This window comes from Mus musculus, chromosome 3 (genome assembly GCF_000001635.26).
Source record: "Mus musculus strain C57BL/6J chromosome 3, GRCm38.p6 C57BL/6J".
In the NCBI taxonomy this organism is placed as follows: domain Eukaryota; kingdom Metazoa; phylum Chordata; class Mammalia; order Rodentia; family Muridae; genus Mus; species Mus musculus.
The window spans coordinates 53,442,431-53,463,262 of record NC_000069.6 but is presented as its reverse complement, the minus strand read 5'-3'; the positions used below and the strand labels follow the sequence as shown (position 1 = coordinate 53,463,262).

The 20,832-nt window shown below is 45.7% G+C and overlaps 1 protein-coding gene and 1 long non-coding RNA gene across 2 annotated transcripts; one reads left to right on the top strand and one right to left on the bottom strand.

Annotated features, from left to right (window-relative positions):
* Window positions 1–4: 4 nt before the first annotated feature.
* On the top strand, window positions 5–11,267 carry Nhlrc3 (NHL repeat containing 3). Its single transcript, NM_172501.2, has 7 exons — window positions 5–203; window positions 799–951; window positions 1,484–1,631; window positions 4,578–4,778; window positions 6,746–6,837; window positions 9,609–9,721; window positions 10,614–11,267. The coding sequence occupies exons 1-7, from the start codon at window positions 120–122 to the stop codon at window positions 10,864–10,866; spliced, it is 1,044 nt and encodes a 347-aa protein (NP_766089.1). The 5' UTR covers window positions 5–119; the 3' UTR covers window positions 10,867–11,267.
* Window positions 5,217–10,644, bottom strand: Gm16206. The gene is made up of 2 exons (XR_001783836.1): window positions 9,209–10,644; window positions 5,217–5,995 (listed from the first exon to the last, which is right to left on the bottom strand). It is a non-coding gene; the product is annotated as a predicted gene 16206 (long non-coding RNA).
* Window positions 11,268–20,832: the final 9,565 nt, after the last annotated feature.

Here is a 20,832-nt window from a genome sequence, read left to right as displayed (position 1 = left end):
GCAGGACACCCGGAATTAGTCTTCGGCGGTTCTCCGGTCGAGTTTCCCGGTGCTTTAGTCTGCCTCTGCCCTAGAGCCGGCTTCAGGCCTCGCTGACTTTCGCCTCCCAGACCCTCGCGATGGCGAGAGCCTGGGTCTGCCTGGCGGGCGCCGCCTTCTTCCTTTCCTGTCTGGTTTTGCATTCGCGCTTCTGTGGCTCGCTGGTAAATAGCAGGCAGAAGGCTGTGGGTGTGGGTGCCACCGAGGGGTACAGCCCCTGGGGTCCCAAACCTGCTCCCCTGGGGCTCAGCAGCTGACGACTCGTCCTCTCATTTAGTGTAAAAAGAATGCACGTGGGGCTGGGGAGGTGGCGCGGAGGTTGGGAGCTCGAGCAGCTTTTTCAGAGGACTCAGGTTCGATTCCCAGCACCAACTTGAAGGCTCACTCTCTCACTGTAACTCCAGTTCCAGGGAGCCTGATGCCCTCTTCTGGCCTTTGTGGGCACATGGTGCACATAAACTCACCCGAGCTCATGCACACAAGTCTAAATAAAAATAAGTAAACATCACACACACACACACACACACACACACACACACACACACACACTGGATTTTCCCCAGCTCTTACTACACTCTTAAGTCACACACACACACACACACACACACACACACACACTGGATTTTCCCCAGCTCTTACTACACTCTTAAGTCATCATTAGACTTTTCTTATGGTTGTTTTGATCTTTAGATATACAATCTTATTTCCGGCTACCTTCTGGTTGTCGAACTGAATCTGAGTATTTTGATTTTATTTGAGGTTTCAAGGACATTTTCTTTTCACGTTTCCTGGAGAATGGAGGACCCTCTTTTCCGGCTGGATTTGGGTTGGCCCAAGAATTCGGAATACTTCACTGGTGCAACATTTTGTGTTGCAGTTGATTCCCTCAACGGGTTAGTTTACGTAGCCCAAGTAAGTAGAATGCATTTTTTTTTTTTTTTAATATGTGAGCCTGTGAGGTCAAGAGAGACCAGAGTGTTAATGCGGTTATCAACTACCAGTGGTTTCCAGGATTGAACTCTGAGTGTCAGTCTTGCTTAGCAAACACTTTCATCTGCTCAGCCATCTCTTCAACTAGAGATTTTTTTTTAATTTTAATTATATACATTCAGTTTGATCACAACAGACAGGAATAATAAAAGAACAGTCAATCTGAGCATGACAAAAAGGAAAAAAAGAAGATGAACAGAAAGGAAAGAAGTGTTTCCCACCTAGATAGCCTGCTGCATTTATAGTATGCTAACTATGCAATTTAATTTTGAGTTGGCTTCAAGTGCACATTTTAGATTTGTATGCATTAGAAATTATTAAGTTTTGAAGTTAGTGCTTTTTTTTTACACACTTCTAAATTTCTTATTATACTTTCATTTTGATTTCTCTGACAAAAGTAAAGATTAGCGTTCCTATTGAGTGATTCTAAGCAGTTGTTTTTGTGTGCCTTCAGAGAGGGGATAACATCCCCAAGGTATTAGTGTTCTCAGAGGATGGCTATTTCCTACGAGCCTGGAATTATACAGTTGACACACCCCATGGTATGTTTGTCTCCGGCACACCATTTGAACAGTCCGTCTGGATCACGGACGTAGGAAGCGGTATGTGTAGTACTATCTATTAAATTGCCTTCCTAGATAGAGTCACATCTTTGCCCATGTTCTTGCTTATACACTTTAAGGCTAGCATTGCTGAATCTAATCATAATTTCCTTAATATTTCATAAAATCATGTCTTTCTACAAATTTGCACCACACTACTGTATAATCAAGAAATTCAATAACACTATAATCCCGATCTTTTAAACTTGTCAAGGGAACTTTATTTGGGTGGGGGTGGGATGGGGGGCAGACTGTCATTCTTCAGGGCTATCTATCTTGTCTTTTGAACCAAAGTCTCTCTCTCGCTGGCCTGGAACTAATGAGCAGGGGAGGTGAACTGGCCAGTGAGTCCTCGGCATCTTCCTTTCTCCACTCGCCCAATGCTGGTGTTACAGTGCACACACTCATACACAGCACGGTTTTATTTCTTTGTTTTTGTTTTTCCTGGTATTGGCTCTAGGTACAGAACCCGGTCCTCATTCTTGAGTGACAGGTATTTTCCTGGTAGTCTGAACTATCCTTCCAGTTCAGAGCCTTTCTTCTTTGACCCTTCGCTTGCTGATCTCAGAGTAAGTCTGTGCCTCTGTAAAGTCAGGTCAGATGCCAGTCTTTAGAGAATCAGGGGACTCTCAACTTCTCTCTATACCAGCTGGCTCTTGAAAGGGCAAATGAGGGTTCTGAAGCCACCATTTGCTGCCCTGAGATTAGCAGAAACTGCTATTATTAACGGTTTTGAAATTCCACTCACTTAAGCATGTCTGAAACTTTCCCACCAGCAGATATTTTTAGTATACACTGTTGAAAAACAAGGTAGGCTAAGTAGCTTTCTAGCTGCAGAAGTTGTAGGAGACAACTGTTTGCCTGACTGCTGGTGTGTCCTACTTGACACAAGAGACCGTTCCTGTTGTCTTGAGGACCTGGCAGGAATGGGAGAGTCAGGGCGGATTTGGCTAGTACCCTTCTTGATCTGGTTATGGCTTGGAGGGTATCCTGTTTCCCCGGTGCTTGGTAACTCACACATCACTCTCAGCATCAGGAAGGTTGGGTTTTTACGTTGTCACTCTTGTTAACAGAACGTAAAGAGTTTCTGGGCTTCAGGTAGTCAGGGGGCTATTCGTTTAGTTAAGCCTTTATCTCGGAAGGTAAGTGCTGGTTAAACATTTGAAGAGTGGCAACTGCAGAGTGTTAAGCTGCCCACTTAGATTCTAAGTAAAGACTCAGGACTTTTCGTCTTTCTTCCTCGTATCTCTTTTCCCTCCCTTCAGATACTTGCCAGAGCCTGCGCGTGATTCTCTGAACACTCACTTCCCTTTCCTCCACCAGGCTGCTTACAAGCTGCGTGGCTTCCTCGGTTCCTCTTCTCCAGCTTCCTTCCTCAGGAAGCTGTCAAGCTTTACAGTGTGGGTAGCCTGGAGGTTTTCCTTTACATCCCAGTAAAATTGCCCTTGAACTTAAAAATAAATCTAGGAGATGGATTAGATGGATCAGTGGTTAGAACACTTTGCTTCCAGAGGACCTGGGCGCCGTCCCAAGCACCATGTGGCAAGGCAGCTCACAGTGTCGTAAGTCCAGGTTCAGGGAAGCTGGTGCCTCTCTGGGAACTACACACACACACACACACACACACACACACACACACTTGCGGGCAAGCATTCATGTACAGAAATAAAATGAAAAAAAGGACTCTTGAAAGTATCTCCGAGTTTATACAATAATGTAATGAGATTTGACTATTTTCCTCTCTCTTCTGCCCCGAGAATTCGCTGTGAGAGCCTTTCATTTTAATTTATTCTGTTCATGTCGCCCTTTTAAAAAGCAGAAACAAACGTCACTGGTTCCCAGAAATAAGCGCAGCATAGATGACCTCATTCTTTTCATCGTGTCTTGTTTCCCACCCTCCGATCAGAGAAACTATTTTTAAGCTCTTCCCATTTTCAAATGAATTGATTTCCTCAAGTGAAGATCTGGCTACAAATCAATCACTTAACAAAATGATAAGTTCTCTGTCCCCTTTTAAAGTCTTTAGAAGCGTGGAGGTGTGCTCTCTCTAACCCTGCGTGTTCTCTGTGGGTAAGCCCTTCCGCATTAGCACCCAGATCCAGTGCAGTGTCGCACTCGGCTCTCCAGGGAGAGCTGGCGTGCAGGCTGCCTCGCTTGACTTCAGTCTCTGGGTACCTGTCAGTTAGTTTTGCCTCCTGTGCCTCTGCTAACTGCTTCCTAGTTTCCCTTATTTGCTCTTATTTGCATTATTCTTTAACTTGTAAGGTCATTTTAGCTCCAAGATTATTTTTCTTTTAAGAAATGAGTTCAATTTTTAATTTGCTTCTGCTGTGAGAAAATATAATTAAACAAATAGTGCTAGTTATAAAGAACTTTTTGTGGATGTACTAAAATTTAAATGACTGATTAAAATAAGAGCTTTGAATGTCGGTTGCTTGTTTTTTAGTTCCTTATTGATTTCTTTTACAAGCAGTGGGTTGTTTGTTTGTTTTGGGGTTGGGGTTTTGGGGGAGTAGGGGGTTTTTTGAGCCGGGGTTTCTCTGTGTAGCCTTCCTTGGCTGTCTTGGAATTCACTCTGTAGACCAGGCTGGCCTGGAAGATCTGCCTGCTTCTGCCTCCTAGTGCTGTGACTAAAGGCGTGTCCCACCACCACCTGGCCAAACAGTGTGTTTTTAAAAAAAGAAGTTAAATTATCCTCAGCTTTCTCTGTAAGGAGCCAGGGTTTTTCTTGTGTTTTTATTTTGGAGTGATTAGACTAAATTAGATTAATACATCTCCAGGTTTGCTCATACCGTATGAAAGGCTGCTAGTTGCCACCTGTCATACTTAAGTATGGGAATCTCTTGGCTCCCATTGCTGTTCAGCCTAGTGAGAGATTTGCCTTTAGCTTATGGAAGATGTGAACGCTGTGTAATCCTTGTGACACTTGCTTGTCTTTCTCTACAGGACCCTACGGCCATACTGTTAAAAAATATAATTCCCTGGGTGATCTTGTTCAAGTCTTGGGAACCCCAGGCAAGAAGGGCACTGGCTTGAACCCGCTGCAGTTTGACAACCCTGCAGAATTATATGTAGATGACACAGGGGAGATGTACATTGTGGATGGAGATGGGGGACTGAATAACAGACTGGTCAAACTATCCCAAGGTACGTGCCTTACCTGGGTATGTCATGATCAGAAAGATATTATTCTATAAGTTTAATTTGTCTGCTGTGTAGTATAATGTAACCGTATTACACGTGAAGTTGTGTGTAAAGATTAATACAAGGAAGTCTGTTGCTGAAAATATTATTTAGGGTTTGTACCCCTCCTTAGATCATTGAGTTCCCAAATAAAAGACACAAAACCTTTATATTTATAGCAAGCCTTAGAATTAGAGCTGGGTAGATGTCACCTCTATGCTATTTTGTCTACTTGTCTGTCAATAATCCCTAGGTGTCACTTGCTATATCCTGCCTAGGCCGCTCCTACTCGGACTGGCAGGCCCTCCTGCCTATGTGCTCAGATCCACCTACCCTTTCTCCTCTCTCCCCATTTCTCTCTGCCTCAGACCCCAAACCCCAGCCTACCTCTATCTGCTGAGCTACAGGTTGTAGGCATCTTTATTCAACCAAATAGTTTTAAATTAAGGAGCAAGGCTTGCATAAGAAAAGCTGGTATAGGTGAGAATTCCATCGGCTTTAGGTGACTCGACCTTGGGGAACAGAATTTAGCATTACAATATATAGCCAGGGACCAAACCTCCACCTAAATCACATTGGTGGGATTACCAACCGGAGGCCAGGAGATCCTCACAGGGACCGAGGTGGTGTGAAATTTAAAGAACTTCTGGAGATTTTCTGTCCTGTTTATTGTGGGGAAGTCAGGAAGCGAGAGATCCCTGGCAGGCCTCCTGCAGGCTAACAGTAAGGCTCTAACTAGGCCCTCTGTGGCCACCACAGCAGCAAGTCTGTTCCTAACAGAACAATTAAACTCATCTGTGACAAAGACTTTCAAGCTAGGATAGTAACCAGAAGGCAAACCGGAATTGGAGAGGCACAGCAGAGTTCCTGAAGAGGCCACCCTTGGCTGAGCTGTAGACAGGGCCAGCAGGGCCAGTGGTGTCCAGGTCCATGGGAGCCCTGAGCTGGAATGGAAACAGCATGGCTTTCTCAGCGGCCAGAAGGAAAGGTGGCGGCCATTGAAGCTGCTCTGAGGATCTCAGAGTTGTGCTCTGCTAGCAGTCTGAGGGGTTTTCAGGAAGTCAGAGATAGTCCAAATGCGTTTTAAAATAAGCAAAATGCTGGGAGTTATTTCTGGCAAGTCTGTCCTTCGGGGTGAACGTGGTCTCTAACACAGGAGGTAAAGCAGGCATCCAGAGATTCTGTAAAAGCAAGAAGCAGCAAAGTCAGGGACAGACACACTTGCTCCATGGCTACAAAGAAGGTGACTTTAGACAAGAGGAATTTATTGTCATGGTTTGGGAATCCAGAAGTCACAGAACCTGAAATACAAAGGGTAGGTGATATTCCCACTGAAGGCTCCGAGGGTGAGCCCTTCCTTTCCTCCCCCGAGCTCTCCTTCATGTGGTCTGAGGCCACGTTCCCAGGTACAGTGTGCTAGGCGTGGACTAGTCTTGTGAGAGATCAATCCACTAGGCTCTAGTGTGTCCCTCTAGTGACCAGAGGGAGGCCATAAACGTTTATCCACCGTAGCGGGTGCTATGGCACTCACTTGTCATTCCTGCCTTCCAGGAGCACTGCTAGGAGTCTGAGGCCAGCCTGAACGACACTGGACAAGGCCAGTCAGGACTACACAATATGATTCTCTGTCTCGGGAAGAGAAAAACAAATTGAGCAAAAATGAGCTTTTTTTTGGTACAAAGGGAACTAGTTTGAAGGAAACGGTGTAGGAACTCTGAGCAGTGCCCTTGAGGTCAGAGCAGCTCAGGTTGAGCTAATGAAGCGGTAGACTGAAGGAGCATGAGTTAGACAGACAGACAGACAGACAGACAAAGCCAGGGAATATTCAAGGCCTCAGTGTGTGATACATTTCTTTTGTAGTTTGCAAGACAAAATCAACATGGAAATGCATATGTTTCACTATTCATATCACTGTTCACGTGTATTTATAGATTTCATGATCCTCTGGCTGCGTGGAGAGAATGGGACAGGACCTGCCAAGTTCAACATACCTCACAGCGTTACACTTGACGCAGTTGGTCGGGTAAAGCCTGTGTCCCTGTGTTTGGAACTGTGTGGCTGTGGGTGGGTGGGTTGGTGGGCACGTCTTGGTGTATGTGTCCTCTTTTTGTTTCTGTTGCTGTGAGAAAAACAAAACAGAGACCAAAGGAATCCGAGGAAAAGGCAGGTAGGGAGAAAGAGCGGTCAAGGCAGGAGCTTCAGACATGTCTGCTGTCAACTCAGCAGCAGGGAGGAATGAGCACACACACGTGCTGGCTCGCTCACACTCACACGTTATCACACACGTGCTGGCTCGCTCACACTCACACGTTATCACACACGTGCTGGCTCGCTCACACTCACACGTTATCACACAGCTCAGCTCTCCACCTCCGCCTAGGAAAGGGTGCCACCCACAGTAAGCTCAGGGTTCCCGGGTCCAGTAAAGCAAACAGCACAGAACCCGGTCAGAAGTTCCCACAGGCAGCCTGCTGCACGCAGTGCTGCTTGAGTGCTCTCTCCCTGGGCGGTCCGAGGGTGCACATTGGCCATTAAAGGCAAGCACAGTAGGCAGGACTAAGCAATTTCTCCAGAGCTGGCTGTGCACACAGACTCCTAAAATGTTCGGGCCCTATACTGAGGAAGTTCTCCAAATATTTAGATATGAACAAGATAGATAATTCTATATAGCTTTTAAATGGCTGAGGGAACGGGTAATGAATCTAAAACCTGGAAAAGAAACTTTGTCTTCTAGTAGGAAAACCTTATTGTAAGTGTTTGAAAGCCTTCAGTTCAGGCCGGACGTGGTGGCGCACGCCTTTAATCCCAGCGCTAGGGAGGCAGAGGCAGGTGGATTTCTGAGTTCGAGGCCAGCCTGGTCTACAGAGTGAGTTCCAGGACAGCCAGGGCTATACAGAGAAACCCTGTCTTGAAAAACCAAAAAAAAAAAAAAAATGTACATACATACTACACACACATGTACACACACTGCACAACACAAACACATAAGACACACTACACATATCCACATATCGGGAGGGGAGCAGCACTGATGGGAGTGCAGGGACTGCAGAGGCTGATCCTGAAGGAAGGAGAAGAGCCCTCCCCCAGCTCCTGCTCTTCCATTTCCTCCTTCCAGCCCTGGCCCCTCCACTGCACCTCCTAGGCTTTTACTCACTGGATAAACAGAGGCGCTGCTTCTTAGGACCTTAGGGGTCACCTTCAGCAGTCTTAAGCAAGTCCCCATCAGCAGGCTTAAACTCGCTACCTGTTTCCTGTGGGAAGTGTACTTTGCATTCCAGTCGCTGCTGTTACGTCACAGATGCTCCTGTGTAGAGTGCAGGCTTTGAGGCACGCGCTGCTGAATGGAATTTGCTTTACCTCCACCACGAGCTCTGAGGGGTCATGCCTGTGTTAAATAAGTGAGCTTGTGGACATGCAGTGCTGGGCCAGGCTGCCCTCTGACATGCAGTGTCTTCCTTGATGCTAGCCCTATTTTTTGCTTTAAAAAAAAAAAATCCCATTTTGCAAAGCACGAGAGATATGGATATAATGAGATTCATGGTGAGGACAGATCTTAGGGGCCAGCAAGAGGAGCAGGCTGAGATTGCTGAGTTGTGAAACTGACAGCTCATTCTCATGTACTTTGTGATTTAGTTTGTCCGTTGTTGCTGCTGTGGGGGAGGACTGATGGCCTTACACATGCAGGAGAGCATCTTAGGACTGAGCTACGTCCCTGGCCCCGCGCCCTGATGTTCTGTAACAGTTTAGTGGCATTCCCCACATTGTATCTAACTCATTTCATCACTACCATGAGCCTTTCCGAAAAGTGAATTTACTCCACAGTTAAGGATGTATTGTTTCTCAGAGAGGCTTTCCTATGGTCAAAATACTGAAGAAGAAAGAAAGTAATCTGCAATACCATTCCATCTTGAGATGTGAGTGTTTCTTCCTTGGTCATCTGAGGCAGGAATCTCCCTGAGCAAACCCATCACAGCTTAGGACACTTGTGTGGGCACCAGCCTGTCTTGTGCCTGTGTCTGTAACAGCCAGTGGCTACCAGAATCCACACACACCGATTAGAATAAAGTCAGGGTCACACCAAGCTATACAAACCCAAGAACTCTGAAGGACCTGCGAGGGGTGTGGTCTGTGCTGTAATCTATGGATCCCTGTGAATGCTATTGAGGAAACTGTCTGAGCTCCCTGCTTTATGATAGGAGTGTCTAGGGAACTCGTCGTAATCTATAAAAACCGCATTTAAACCTATTATGCCCTCTGTGCTACTAACATGCCCACGTTTCCTCCTCATGGGTGACTCTCTGTACTTTGGACCCATCCCAGTGATAACAGATACAAGTTTAGAAATGACACTGAGAGAGCCAACACCTTAGCCTCTGAGAACAAGTATGTACCTGGCTCTGTCTTGGACCTGGCTTAGGAGCTGCTGCTTCAGTTGTCAGTGATGGTGATGAGACGTAAAGAGACGGGAGAGTCTGCACCCTGTCAGAGTCTCTGATCTTTTGCACTGTGTGGACGACTCAGGTTTTATCTGCTTCCACGTTCAATGTAGTCGATGGCTCTGTTCCTTTAGGCTGACTGATGCAGGTGTTGATTAGACTGTAGCATTTGCACTTCCTAGTGCTTTGCAGACAAGGTGTGTAACCCCTCTGAAAATGGAGCTTAGTGATGCCATCTTCCTTGGGGTCCTCCGAGCACTAACTGAGACCGTGTATGTGCAGCTGATAAGACTACTCGTGTTTCTTCTCGTGCTGTGGGTCTCTCCCCATTGACATTATTTTCTTGGTTTCTCAGGTGTGGGTTGCGGACCGAGGAAATAAGAGGCTCCAAGTATTTGATAAGGACACTGGAGAGTGGTTAGGAGCATGGGACAACTGTTTCACAGAGGAGGGGCCTTCTGCTGTGAGGTAATCGCTCCTGGTTGTGTTAAATGCTTGCTTTAGCTGGCTGTGAGACCCACTTCTTCTGAAGAGTGGCCAAAAGTTTAAAGTGTTTATTGTTGATTTTAAGCAAGGGAAAGTGGAAGGAAACAAGAGTCCAAAGAGGTTAGATATCTGAGAGTTCCGAATCCTTTGAGAGATTCCTAATCATAGGAGGATCTCAGCCGGAGTCCACACTGCTGAACCCGCCCAACTTCTAATTCTCCTTTCATTATGTTATGTTGTGTTTTGTTTTAAAGTAGGCATATCTTTAGCTTCATCTATTATCACAGAATTCTATACAATTTAAATTCATTAAAGAACCCCTCAGACAATGATGGCCACTGTTGTTGAGCATTGGCGAGTGTAAGCACCCCACACTTACCTGCCAGTAAGTACTGGGCCATGATCCCCTGATATGGCCAGGAGGAATGAAACCAGGCCATTAAAGGGTCCACAGCAACACTTAAGCTGTGGCAATTTTGTTGAGAGCAATCAGATCTTCTAGACCTTTATCAGAAGTAGAATGCAATGGCAGTCGCCAGGATCAATATAGTTGTAGTCAGGATACATAGATGTTTGCCAACTGTACAGGCTATACAAGGTTAATGTCTAAGGCCAACTGTCCGGTTAAGCTTCCAGGCTCCCTTGCCTTCCAAGGGAACTTACTGAGAAATACAAAGCGGCCTGAATCCTTCCCTGCCTGAGGGAGTGCTTCAGTCTCAGGAACCGGAAGGTGCATTGTGCCCCAGGAGCCATGAACTCTAACCTGAAAATCTGCAGCATGCCTCTCCAGGCTGCTAAGCCAGTCCACTCCAGGGTACAGCCAAGGGCACACAGTGAAGGCTTGGTCCTTATTATGAATTCTCTTTCCTCTTAGGTTCACCCCAGATGGGAAGTACTTGATTGTGGCCCAGCTGAACCTCAGTAGGCTGTCAGTGTTGCTTGCCCCACCCTCCGGAAGCATCGGAGACTGCTCTGTGGTCAGCACTATCCAGCTGGCAGATCAGGTTCTGCCACATCTTTTGGAAGTCGACAGAAAGACTGGCGCAGTGTATGTAGCAGAAATTGGGGCAAAACAAATACAAAAATACATCCCGTGGCACAGCCGCACCCCTGCCTTCGGCGCTTAGTGCTTCCGGCTGGGAGGAGCTTCGGGTAGCACTTCAGAGCCACAGGGTCATTTTCACCTCTTCTGCAAGAAAAGTGTGTTGCTGGGTCATGAAGAGTCATGTTTTCTCGTGGTTTTGGGACTTGGTTTTACAACTAAGTGTGTTTCTTTCTGGTGGCCCTGGGAGTTGAACTCATCACTTCCTAAGTGCTAGGCGGCTGCCCTAGCAGGGGCTACATCTTCACAGAAGCACCTTTTAAAGGAAGAAATGCAGTTCTAAAATGGGGCCATGACGGGAACTGTGGTTGTAACCAAGCTGCTTGCCTGCATCGATTAACTCTCTCTGGGTTCCTGGGTGACTTCATATGATGAGTGGAAACTACTAGTTGGTTTAGCCTATGTGTATTAGACTGTGGAAGAGATTGTGTTGGGGTGCGCTGCTGAGTTACTGATTCATGTGGGTACCAACCCAGTCCAGAGGATTCTGAAGTGGGGAGCAGTGTGGTCAGCCTTGTGGTCCAATAGAGAGATAAGTGGGCGTGATGACAGCAGGAGCGAGGACCATGAAGGACAGGAGGAGCTGTGTGTATGTGGGGGGATGGGAGGATTCATGGAGACGGCAGTCTGTGGCAGCCTGGGCCAAGAGATCCGTGACAAAGGGAAACAAAACCGTCCAGGTAGAGAAGGGCTGAGACGCACTTCCCGTGGATTCCGACGAGAAAACAACAAAGGGTTTGGTCTTTTTGGTACAAAGTATTTAATGTCACCCTTTACAAGCAAGACTACAACAAACAGCCAGCGTGTAAGCACTGTACTGAAAGGAAGATTTGCAGGCGGGTGTTTTAGAGCTGGTCTGGCACTAAGTCCCCTCCTCAGTGCTGCCCTTGCCACTGTGCAGTGTGAACTCATGTCATTACTAGCACTTACCTACCTCAGAGACATTTCAGGAGAATTAGAATCATTTACATGGAAGAGTGCCAAATGCTTGAGGTATGACGATGGAAATGGTCTGCCCTTGCAGCCCACTCTCGCACTATGTATGTCCTTCGTATGCGGCTGCTGCGTTCTTTCAGTTTGTTCTGCTCCATTCTAGGTTTTGATAGAACCCCATCCTATCAGGGTCTTTTGGTCGCCCACCCCTTTTGCTCCTATCAGTGTCCCTCCCTGTCCCAGAGTTTGACTTTGACTTGCACAGCACTTTACCCCACCTACTCCAGCTGAGGGGCTTGGATCTACCTGTCCAGGGGTGGTGGTCCGTGCAGTGTGGGCGGAAGGCCAGCCTCCAGCAGCAGAGTCCTGGATTCCAAGGCTGTTAACTGTGTCCCTACCTCTCACCAGACTGACTGAGAAAAGCCACCTTAGCTTACTCTTCAGTGACGAGGGAGCTTCGTTCTTCCCTCAGTCACTGATGCTGCGCTAGCTCACTGACGCTGCTTGGACTGGATGAGCAGCAGGCATAGGTGTCTTGATGGAGCCTGGGGTGCATTACAGTTCTGAGATGGCCTTCTCACTGCCTTCGTCATTATAACACATGCCAGGTTTGCCTGGCTCTGTTCAAGGCTCCTACAGAGCAAGTCCTCACGGGGCCCGTGCGCTTGTCACGCTGCCCAGTTGACTTGGACGAGAAGGGAAGGTGAAGCTTGTTTTGTTGGTAAACCAGACAGGAAATGCAGGTGCCCTTTGGAAGGAGAGGAGACTAGTTGAACTGCCTTTGTTCTTTCTACTGTATTTTATTTACCTGGTTAGTCTCGATCATTGTTATTGAGGGTTTATAGTAGATACTGTGTTTTGATCAGTTCCATCCTGCGTTCTCTCCCTTTCAGTTCCTCCCACCCTCCATCACCTTTTCCTCCCAGTGCCTCGTGCACGTGTTCATTCCATGACCTCGGTGCAGCCTGGATGTGCATGGTGTAGGACACTCCTCGAAGCAGGGTCACCTTTTAGGAAAGGTCCCCCACAGCTACCTCCAGTAGCTTCTTAGTTCGTGGTAGGCTTCATGAGCCCCTCCCTGCTCTGTGCTGGGATTTTGACTTCTGGTTTGTGGGTTCAGTCCAGCAGATGGTGTTCTGCTGCAGACACCTACCACCCCTGTCCTCTTCTGCAGTAGTCCCCGAGGCTTTCAAGGATGTCCTATTTAGAGCCTGTCAGTTCACATTCTCTTATTCTCCGAGGCCGAATCACTTGTGGATCTCTGTATTAATATCCATCTATTCCAAATGAAGCTTCCGTGATGAGAATTGAGAGAGGCAGTAACCCATGGGTATGAAGATAAGAACTTCACAGTGGGGCAGGTCATAGTATTAGATAGTCCCCTGGGGCTATGGCCTTGCCAGCCACAGGTGTTTAGCCAGTTAGCAGTGCCAAGCAAGCTTCCATCTTTTAGAACAGGCTTTAAATCCAGTCAGAAATTTGATGCATGATATTTGTGCAACTCTTGGTCCAGTGGACACACCTTTATGGGCCAGTCCTTACTGTAGCTCTCAGCCTCCACAGCTGGTTATGATTGCTGAACATTTTCTCCTTCAGTGATATAAATAGAACCTTCTAGAACTGTGAGAGCTAGCAAGTAGGGATGAAGCTTCCAGGCCAGTGCCAGCATGATTTCTTTACAGATTCTTACAAAACTTGCTGCAGATATTGTTCTTGTTTATCTTGTGTGGTCAGTGAGCTTACAATCAAAACATCTCACACCCCACACACACACTGGATCAGTGAGTTAAAGAAGTAAAAGTTGTATTTTCTATTGGAACATTAAAGTTGTGCAAAGAAAAATGTATGTAACCTGGCTCCTTGTTTTAAGTTTTGTTATTTTAATAATAGAAGAATTTCAGTGGCCATAAGATCTCAGTTTGGTGAGTCTGGGCATGGTGGTAGACATCTGTAACTCACAACTCTGGAGGCCACAGCAAGATCTCAAGTTGCATACCAGCCCAGTTTTACACTAAAGTTCACTGCATAAACCCAGGGCTAACGACATAGCTGGCACTAAGAATATTCTTTGTCTGTGGTCTCATAAAGCATAGGCTGCTGAGCTGTATGAGCTAGGACAGCCTGGGCTCACAGGGATGTGTGAGCTGTATGAGCTAGGACAGCCTGGGCTCACAGGGATTTGTGGGCCTGTCCTGCTCCTATGTGGGTGAGCATTCGAGCCCAGATCCTCATGCCCACCCAGCAAGTGCTCAGATCCAGGGAGCCATCTCAGCTTTATAACTTTCTATTGTTTTGGATTGTGTTCATTTGTGTATGTATCTCCTTGTGGGCGTGTGCACGTGGATGCATATGTCTGTGGAGGCTGACGGCATTGGAGTCCCCTGGAGCTGGAATGACAGTACAACTCAACTCAATCTTCTTCCGAGCCGTCTCAGCTCCAGGAGTCTGGATTTTGTGGTAGCAGTGGAACTCTTGAAACCTCTGCCTCCTAGGCTTATTCTTGACACAGAGGGGATCTAGTCTATATTAGAGGACCAAGGGCTGTGATTATCTTTCCTTCCACTCTGAGAATGAACAAGTCTTTAAAGTGGAGTGTTTGTCAATCAGAGAAAACATGGCTACAGTTTAATAATGAACAAATACCGCTTATATTACGGTCATGCACCAACTGCTCCATATACCATTGCTGGAAGGCTAAGGTGACAAAGAACCAACTTGTTGGGCTTCTTCTGGTTTTAAAAGTTTTTTGGGTTTGACTAGAGAGCTAATCAAACTGGGAACTCTTTAAAGGTTTAAATCAGAATTAAAAAACAAACAACAACAAACCCTGAGCTTACGTGGCTGGGTTGTTTTATTTTCAGCTGTGTACTTTCAGCAATAATCAAATAAAAATTTTGATGTAAAAATTTATTGGCTTTATTCATTTTACAAAACATAGTTACACGCATGAAGGTTTTTGGGCTAGTGTCCCTGAGAGCAGTCACCAGCAGTACTTCCTAAGATGTAGTTGGTAGGTATGTTACAGTCTTCACCCAAAAGAGGGCAGTAGAGTGCTGTGTTTTATCCTAGGTTTATCTTGAACTAGCTGGTGAATCACAATGCCAGGCTTCCTTGTGTTCTTGACTTTAAAACTGAAGTTACCCTGCTGAACACCCGTGTGCTTTCCTTTGTCTCTATGGTATAGTTACTATACTTTCCTTTGTCTCTATAGTATAATTACTATACTTTCCTTTGTCTGTATAGAATACTTATATTCCAAGGAAGCTGCTGTACACCTGGCACAGTTCCAGCAGTTGAACATTGTTCTGACTTCATTTGTTTTTCTACAAGTAAAAGGGAAAAAGTTTGAACAGTTTTCAGTAATCCAGACATAGGGAATTCATGGGCATGAATGTGGTGGATTAGTCTTGCTGATCGGGTCTTTGAGGCTTGTTACTTGGGCTGGTTGATTATTTTACAAACAAGAAAAGTGGATTATTTAAAAGGCCAAATTATTCCTCTGCCTGGCCCTTAGCCATCATATGAGTTTATGGCATAAAGTAATTACTTCATAACACATGGCTCTTTCTTTTAATTAATTAGTTAATTAATTTAATGTACGTGAATACGCTGTCACTGTTTTCATGCACACCAGAAGAGGGCATCAAATCTCATTACAGATGGTTATGAACCACTATGTGGTGGCTGTGAATTGAACTCACGACTCTAGAAGAGTAAACAGTGCTCTTAACCCCTGAGCCATCTCTCCAGCCCCCAGCTCTTTCTTTTATACGTAGAGTTGGATGGAAGTTGAAAAGTGTCTTAATGTGTCTAAGTTAAACAGTGTCTGATTCAGCGCCGCCTCCATATCACTCTTCATCAGGTTTCTCTCCATGACTTGCTCAGTCTGCTTTCTTACAGAACTCAGGACCACGGGGCCACAATGGACTGGATCCTCCCCAGTCCATCACCAATTAAGAAATTGCTCTACATACAGGTTTATCTACAGTCCAATCTTAGGAAGGCATTTTCTCAACAGAGGTTCCCTCCTATCAAATGACTATAGCTGTGTCAAGTTGCCACAAATAGTAGCTCACCAGATTGATCCCTTGTCAAGTTGACACACAAACACATTACTGTTAAGACATCACGTTTTCTTTCTTGTTTACTCGCAATATCACACATTAATAAGTATCACAAATAAAAACCACAGCACACACTTGAAAGTCCCACCGTCTTTACAAATTTGAACACTTTAAAAGTTCAGACTCTAAAATGGAAAAATTCAAAGTTTCTTTTAAAAGTCTCTGTAAGACTCTAAAAGTTTCTCTTTAAAAGTGTAAAATCTCAACCATGGGCCCCTGTAAGATCAGAGTAAGCTAAATAGTTTCTTATTCCAGGGAGGAGTGACCATGGTGGCGCAGTCACAATCTGAACAAAGCAAATGCAGACACCAACAGTGTAAAATCCCAGTGTCTCCGTCTGGGCCTCACTCCCCATCTCCTGGGCTCCTCCCAAGGGCCAGGTCACCTCTCCAGCTCTACCCTCTGCCACACCCTGTTTCCCAAGCTCTGGCTCGCTCTGCTCTGCTGGTGCTGCTGTTCTTTGTGGACATCCCCTGGTACTGGAATCTCCAAAATGCTGGAGTCTTCTGCTGGAGCCTCTCCTCTGCTCTCTTCAGGGACTCCAGCCCTACCATATTGTGTGAAGTCTCAATTCTCCATGACCCCTTCATGCCTTCAAAACCAGTACCACTGGGAAGACTCACTCTAGTTTGGCACAGGGTACCTTTGTAACACAGCTTTCGGGCAATCACCCCGAGGATATGATTCAATGCTGCTGCTGCCCCCCCCTTCCCTCCCACTTCTACTACCTTCCCTTCCCTCTCCCCTCCCCCTTTCCCTCCCTCTCCCATCCGCCCCCCTCTTTAAATAGAAGGAAGTATTTAATTGGGTTTACCATTTAGGAGAGTCCATGATGGCAGAGTGAAGGCATGGGTTCAGGAGCATCTGAGAGCTCGTATCTCTGACTGCAGCAGAGGTAGACAGCTGAGAGTGGCCCAGGACTTTCGAAAACCTTAAGGCCTGTCCCCAGAGACACTCCTTTAACACAGCCAAACCTCCTGATCTTTCTCAAACGGCTCCATCAGCCGGGGACCAAGTATTCAAATATATGAGCCTGTGCATGCCATTCTCTATGCACAAACTCTGCATTATTCACTCATTTTCATCATGATGAGTGTCTAGGTTCTTTCTATACCTTAGGTGTTGCTGAAAAGGGAACAATAAGCATGAGTATAACTGTCTCTAAACCATACTAGTTTTAAATTCTTTTGGGTATATACCCAGAAGTGAGATTTCTCAGTCATATGGTAAATATAATTTTAGTTTTCTGGGGAACTTCCATCCATACCATTTCACAATAGGTGTAATAACAAAACTTCCACCATCTGTGTGTGACCTGAGATTTCATTTTCTCCACGTTTTATCTCTTATCCTTTCCTTTTTCCCACAGAATAACACAGCATAATAATTTATAGATAATTCTTTTTTGTAAGAAGGAATACATTCATAAATGGTAAACTATTTTGCAGCAAATACATAAAGCCATAACAAAGTCACTTATTATCAAAGATTATGTACCACACACAATTGTATGTGTGACTGGCACGTGGCTGACTTGTATTCACCCAACCTCACTGCAGACAGAGAAGCCGTGCACTGGACTGCAGCATCACTGGGGAGAGGAGGTTGTCACCATGGTTACGGTTCTATGCTGTTGTGTGTGCAGTCCATGTTTGGCCGCAGTGTCATTATGTTCATGCGTGGTTTAGAAGTGCAGTGCTCTAGAGTGCAGTAGATAGTTTAATACCTAAATGCTTGGTCATGACTTCCCCTTCACTTGTAGCCATAATGAAGGTGCTGCTGTGTGAAGGTAACTCCTGCATTCTGAAAGGCAGATGTCATCAAGAACACTACAACAATGGCTGAAGGAACACTAGCATTTAAATGTTCTGGAGCCATCTCTGGGCCAGCCCCATGTCTCCAGGTCTGCTTCCAACCTTTCTCCCATTTGTGGCATCTCTGCTACCCCCTCCTTTGTTATTGAAAGTGGCTTTTTTTCACGTCACACAGTGTATCTTGCTTATGGATGGTTTTCTCTCTGTTCCTCCACGGCCCTCCTCAGCTCTGCATCCACCCAGCACCTTCCTGTCTCTCACTAGAAATCAAACAGGCTTCCAAGGACAATAATGAAATAAAATAAGAGCAAACAAAAACTAAGCTATCAGAAGAGGACAAAACAAATCACCAGAAGGAGGTAGTCCCAGGAGAAGGGACAGGAAACAGATGAGATGCAGAGACTCGCTCATTTGCATACTCAGGAATCCCATAAAACACTAAACTGGAAGCCATATTATATACACAAAGGATACTCTTCCTGCCTTCTCTTCTGCAGGGTTCCCTGATGCTGAGGGGAAAGAAATGGTGGAGACATTCCATTTAGGGCTGAGTGTTCTCAGGTCTCTCATTCTCTGCATAATGTCTGGCTGTCTCTATTTGCTCCTATCTGCTGTAGGAGGAAGTTTCTCTGATGATGGCTGAACAAGGCACTGATCTGTGAGTATAGCAGAATGTCATTAGGAGTCATTTTCTTGCTATTAAAAGAAACAAAAACAAACATTAGTTGTCTTAGGGTTTTATTGCTGTGAGGAGACATGACCACAGCAACTCTTATAAAGGGAAACGTTTAATTGGGGCTGGCTTACAGTTCAGATGCTCAGTCCAGTTTTGTCATGGCAAGAAGCATGATGGCACGCAGGCAGACATGGTGCTGGAGAAGGGGCTGAGAGTTCGACATCCTGATCTGCAGGCAGAAGGAAGTGACTGAAACACACTTCCTCCAACAAGGCCACACCTCCTAATAGTGCCACTCCCTATGGACCTATGCGGGCCATTTCTATTCAAACCACCACAGTTATATTTACTTTCCCCCTCGGCCCTTGGACTATCTAGTCTCAAGTTCTTGGTAACCCAGGTACTGTTGAATATGGGTTCCATCTTGTGGAGTGGTCCTTAAGTCAAATCAAATAGTGGTTGGTCACTTTGTGCCACCATTGCATTAGCATATCCTGCGGTCAGGACTGATCAAAGGGTTTGTGGCTGGGTTAGTGTTTATGATTTTCCTTTGGTCACATTCAGAGTACCTTCCTGTACTGAAGACAGCAGAATGTAGGGGCAAAGGCTCCCTGTAGTCAACAGCTTGATTTCTCCATGTTCACTGAGTTGTGTGGGTGCTGTCTTCAGCAATGGGGTCCTGCTCTCAGTTTCTGGAGTACAGTCTATATATAATCTTGGTGAAAGCCTGGGTTATTTGACAGTTCCCTTGAGACCCCTTCAGTCAAAAACTCAATTAGATGTAGGCCATTCCTGACATTGGAAGCTTCATTTGATAATAAGACATCCAGTTTATGTCTTCCTGTTATTTGGGGATTTCATTTAGATCCCATTTATAATGTATATATTTTAGGAAGTTTCTACTATATGACCCCTCAAATGGCCCTTAGTTTTAGCTGTCTCTCCACATATCCCTTCTGTCATCTCCCTTTCTACTTCCCACTTGATCCTCCTATTCTAGCCCCACCCTTCCATCCATCCGTAACTATCTAGAATATTTCCCTTTCCTAAAGAGAGCTATCTGTCCCCATCCCTTACTCTCTACCCAACCTCTGAGATTCTACGGTTGTAGACTTAACAGCTAATATCCAGATAGAAACAAATGCATACCATATTTGTTTTTCTGAGTCTGGGATACATCACTCAGGAAGGCTTTCTTTTTCTAGTTATATTCATTTGCCTGCAAATTTTACGATTTCATTGTTTTAATCGCTGAGTAATATGCCACTGTGTAAGTGTATCACATTTTCTCTATCCATTCTTCAGTTGAGGGACATCTGGGTTGTTTCCAGTTTCTGGCTGTTGTTTCATGGCAATGACCATGGCTGAGCACGGGTCTCTGCAGTAGAATGAAGCATCCTTAGGGTCTATGCCCAAGAGTGATATAACTGGATCTTGGTTAGCTCCATACCCAGCTTCCTGAGGATGTCCACACTGATTTCCATGGTGGCTGTGCAAATTTGTATCCCCACAGCTGTGGACAAGTGTTCCCGTGTTCCACATTCTTATCAGATGCTGATTCTCCCTCTCCCTCTCCCTCTCCCTCTCCCTCTCCCTCTCCCTCTCCCTCTCCCTCTCCCTCTCCCTCTCCCTCCCCCTCCCCCTCCCCCTCCCCCTCCCCCTCTCTTTCTGATCATAGTATCTTTTATTTTAGGCCAAAGATAAAAATTTACGTCCGGTCTTTGCTACAATCACATGGCCCTCCCAGTTCCCAAGCAGGCAGCCAGCAGAGACAGGAAACTGAATAAAAACCCTACACGTGTATAAAATGTGCTCCGAAGTGTGGTTTTTAGTTTCTCTATACAAACTGATAAGGGCATTTTAAAAACTTGCCTGATTTTGTGTGTGTGTGTGTGTGTGAGTGTGTGTGACTTAAAAAAAATTTTTTAATAGTTAAGAGACTCTATTCTAACAGCTATAATTACAGTGCTTGTCGAAATGAAAACTGAAGACAAATATACAAAACAGTTGATTACTAATTGTGTACTGAAAGCGGTAAGAGGTTCCACGACACCAAATAAACCAGTTCTGAGATTTCCCCAAGATAAATTTAACAGCTCCATCTTCTTCAGTGTTTACCAAAATACAAAAGAAAAAAGTAGAGATTGTCTTTCGATGGCAAATCGGACTCTTGCAGGCCGAGGGAGGAAGCTATTCCATGGAGATGGGGGTGCTCCAGGATGTGGGTCTGTAATGGACCAACCCTCCCACCCTGCACGAACTCCTGCTGGTGAGACCCAGGCCTCCTGCCAGCATGTCTTTTTCTACAGTCCAGTTGTTATCCTCCCTCCCTGTCTTCCCTCTGGCTGGTCCTCATCCCATACCTCCTTCCCCCACCCCCATCTCATAAGAGGATGCCCCTCCCATCAGACCTCCTCACTCCCTGGTGGCGCAAGTCTCTTGAG

What these genes read in the sequence shown, in the direction of transcription:
- Nhlrc3 (NM_172501.2), top strand. Translation starts at nt 120, where the DNA reads ATGGCGAGAGCCTGGGTCTGCCTGGCGGGCGCCGCCTTCTTCCTTTCC. An exon ending in ACTGGTCAAACTATCCCAAG is followed by an intron (nt 4,779 to 6,745) that starts GTACGTGCCTTA and finishes GTGTATTTATAG; the next exon opens with ATTTCATGATCCTCTGGCTG. An exon ending in GAGGGGCCTTCTGCTGTGAG is followed by an intron (nt 9,722 to 10,613) that starts GTAATCGCTCCT and finishes CTTTCCTCTTAG; the next exon opens with GTTCACCCCAGATGGGAAGT.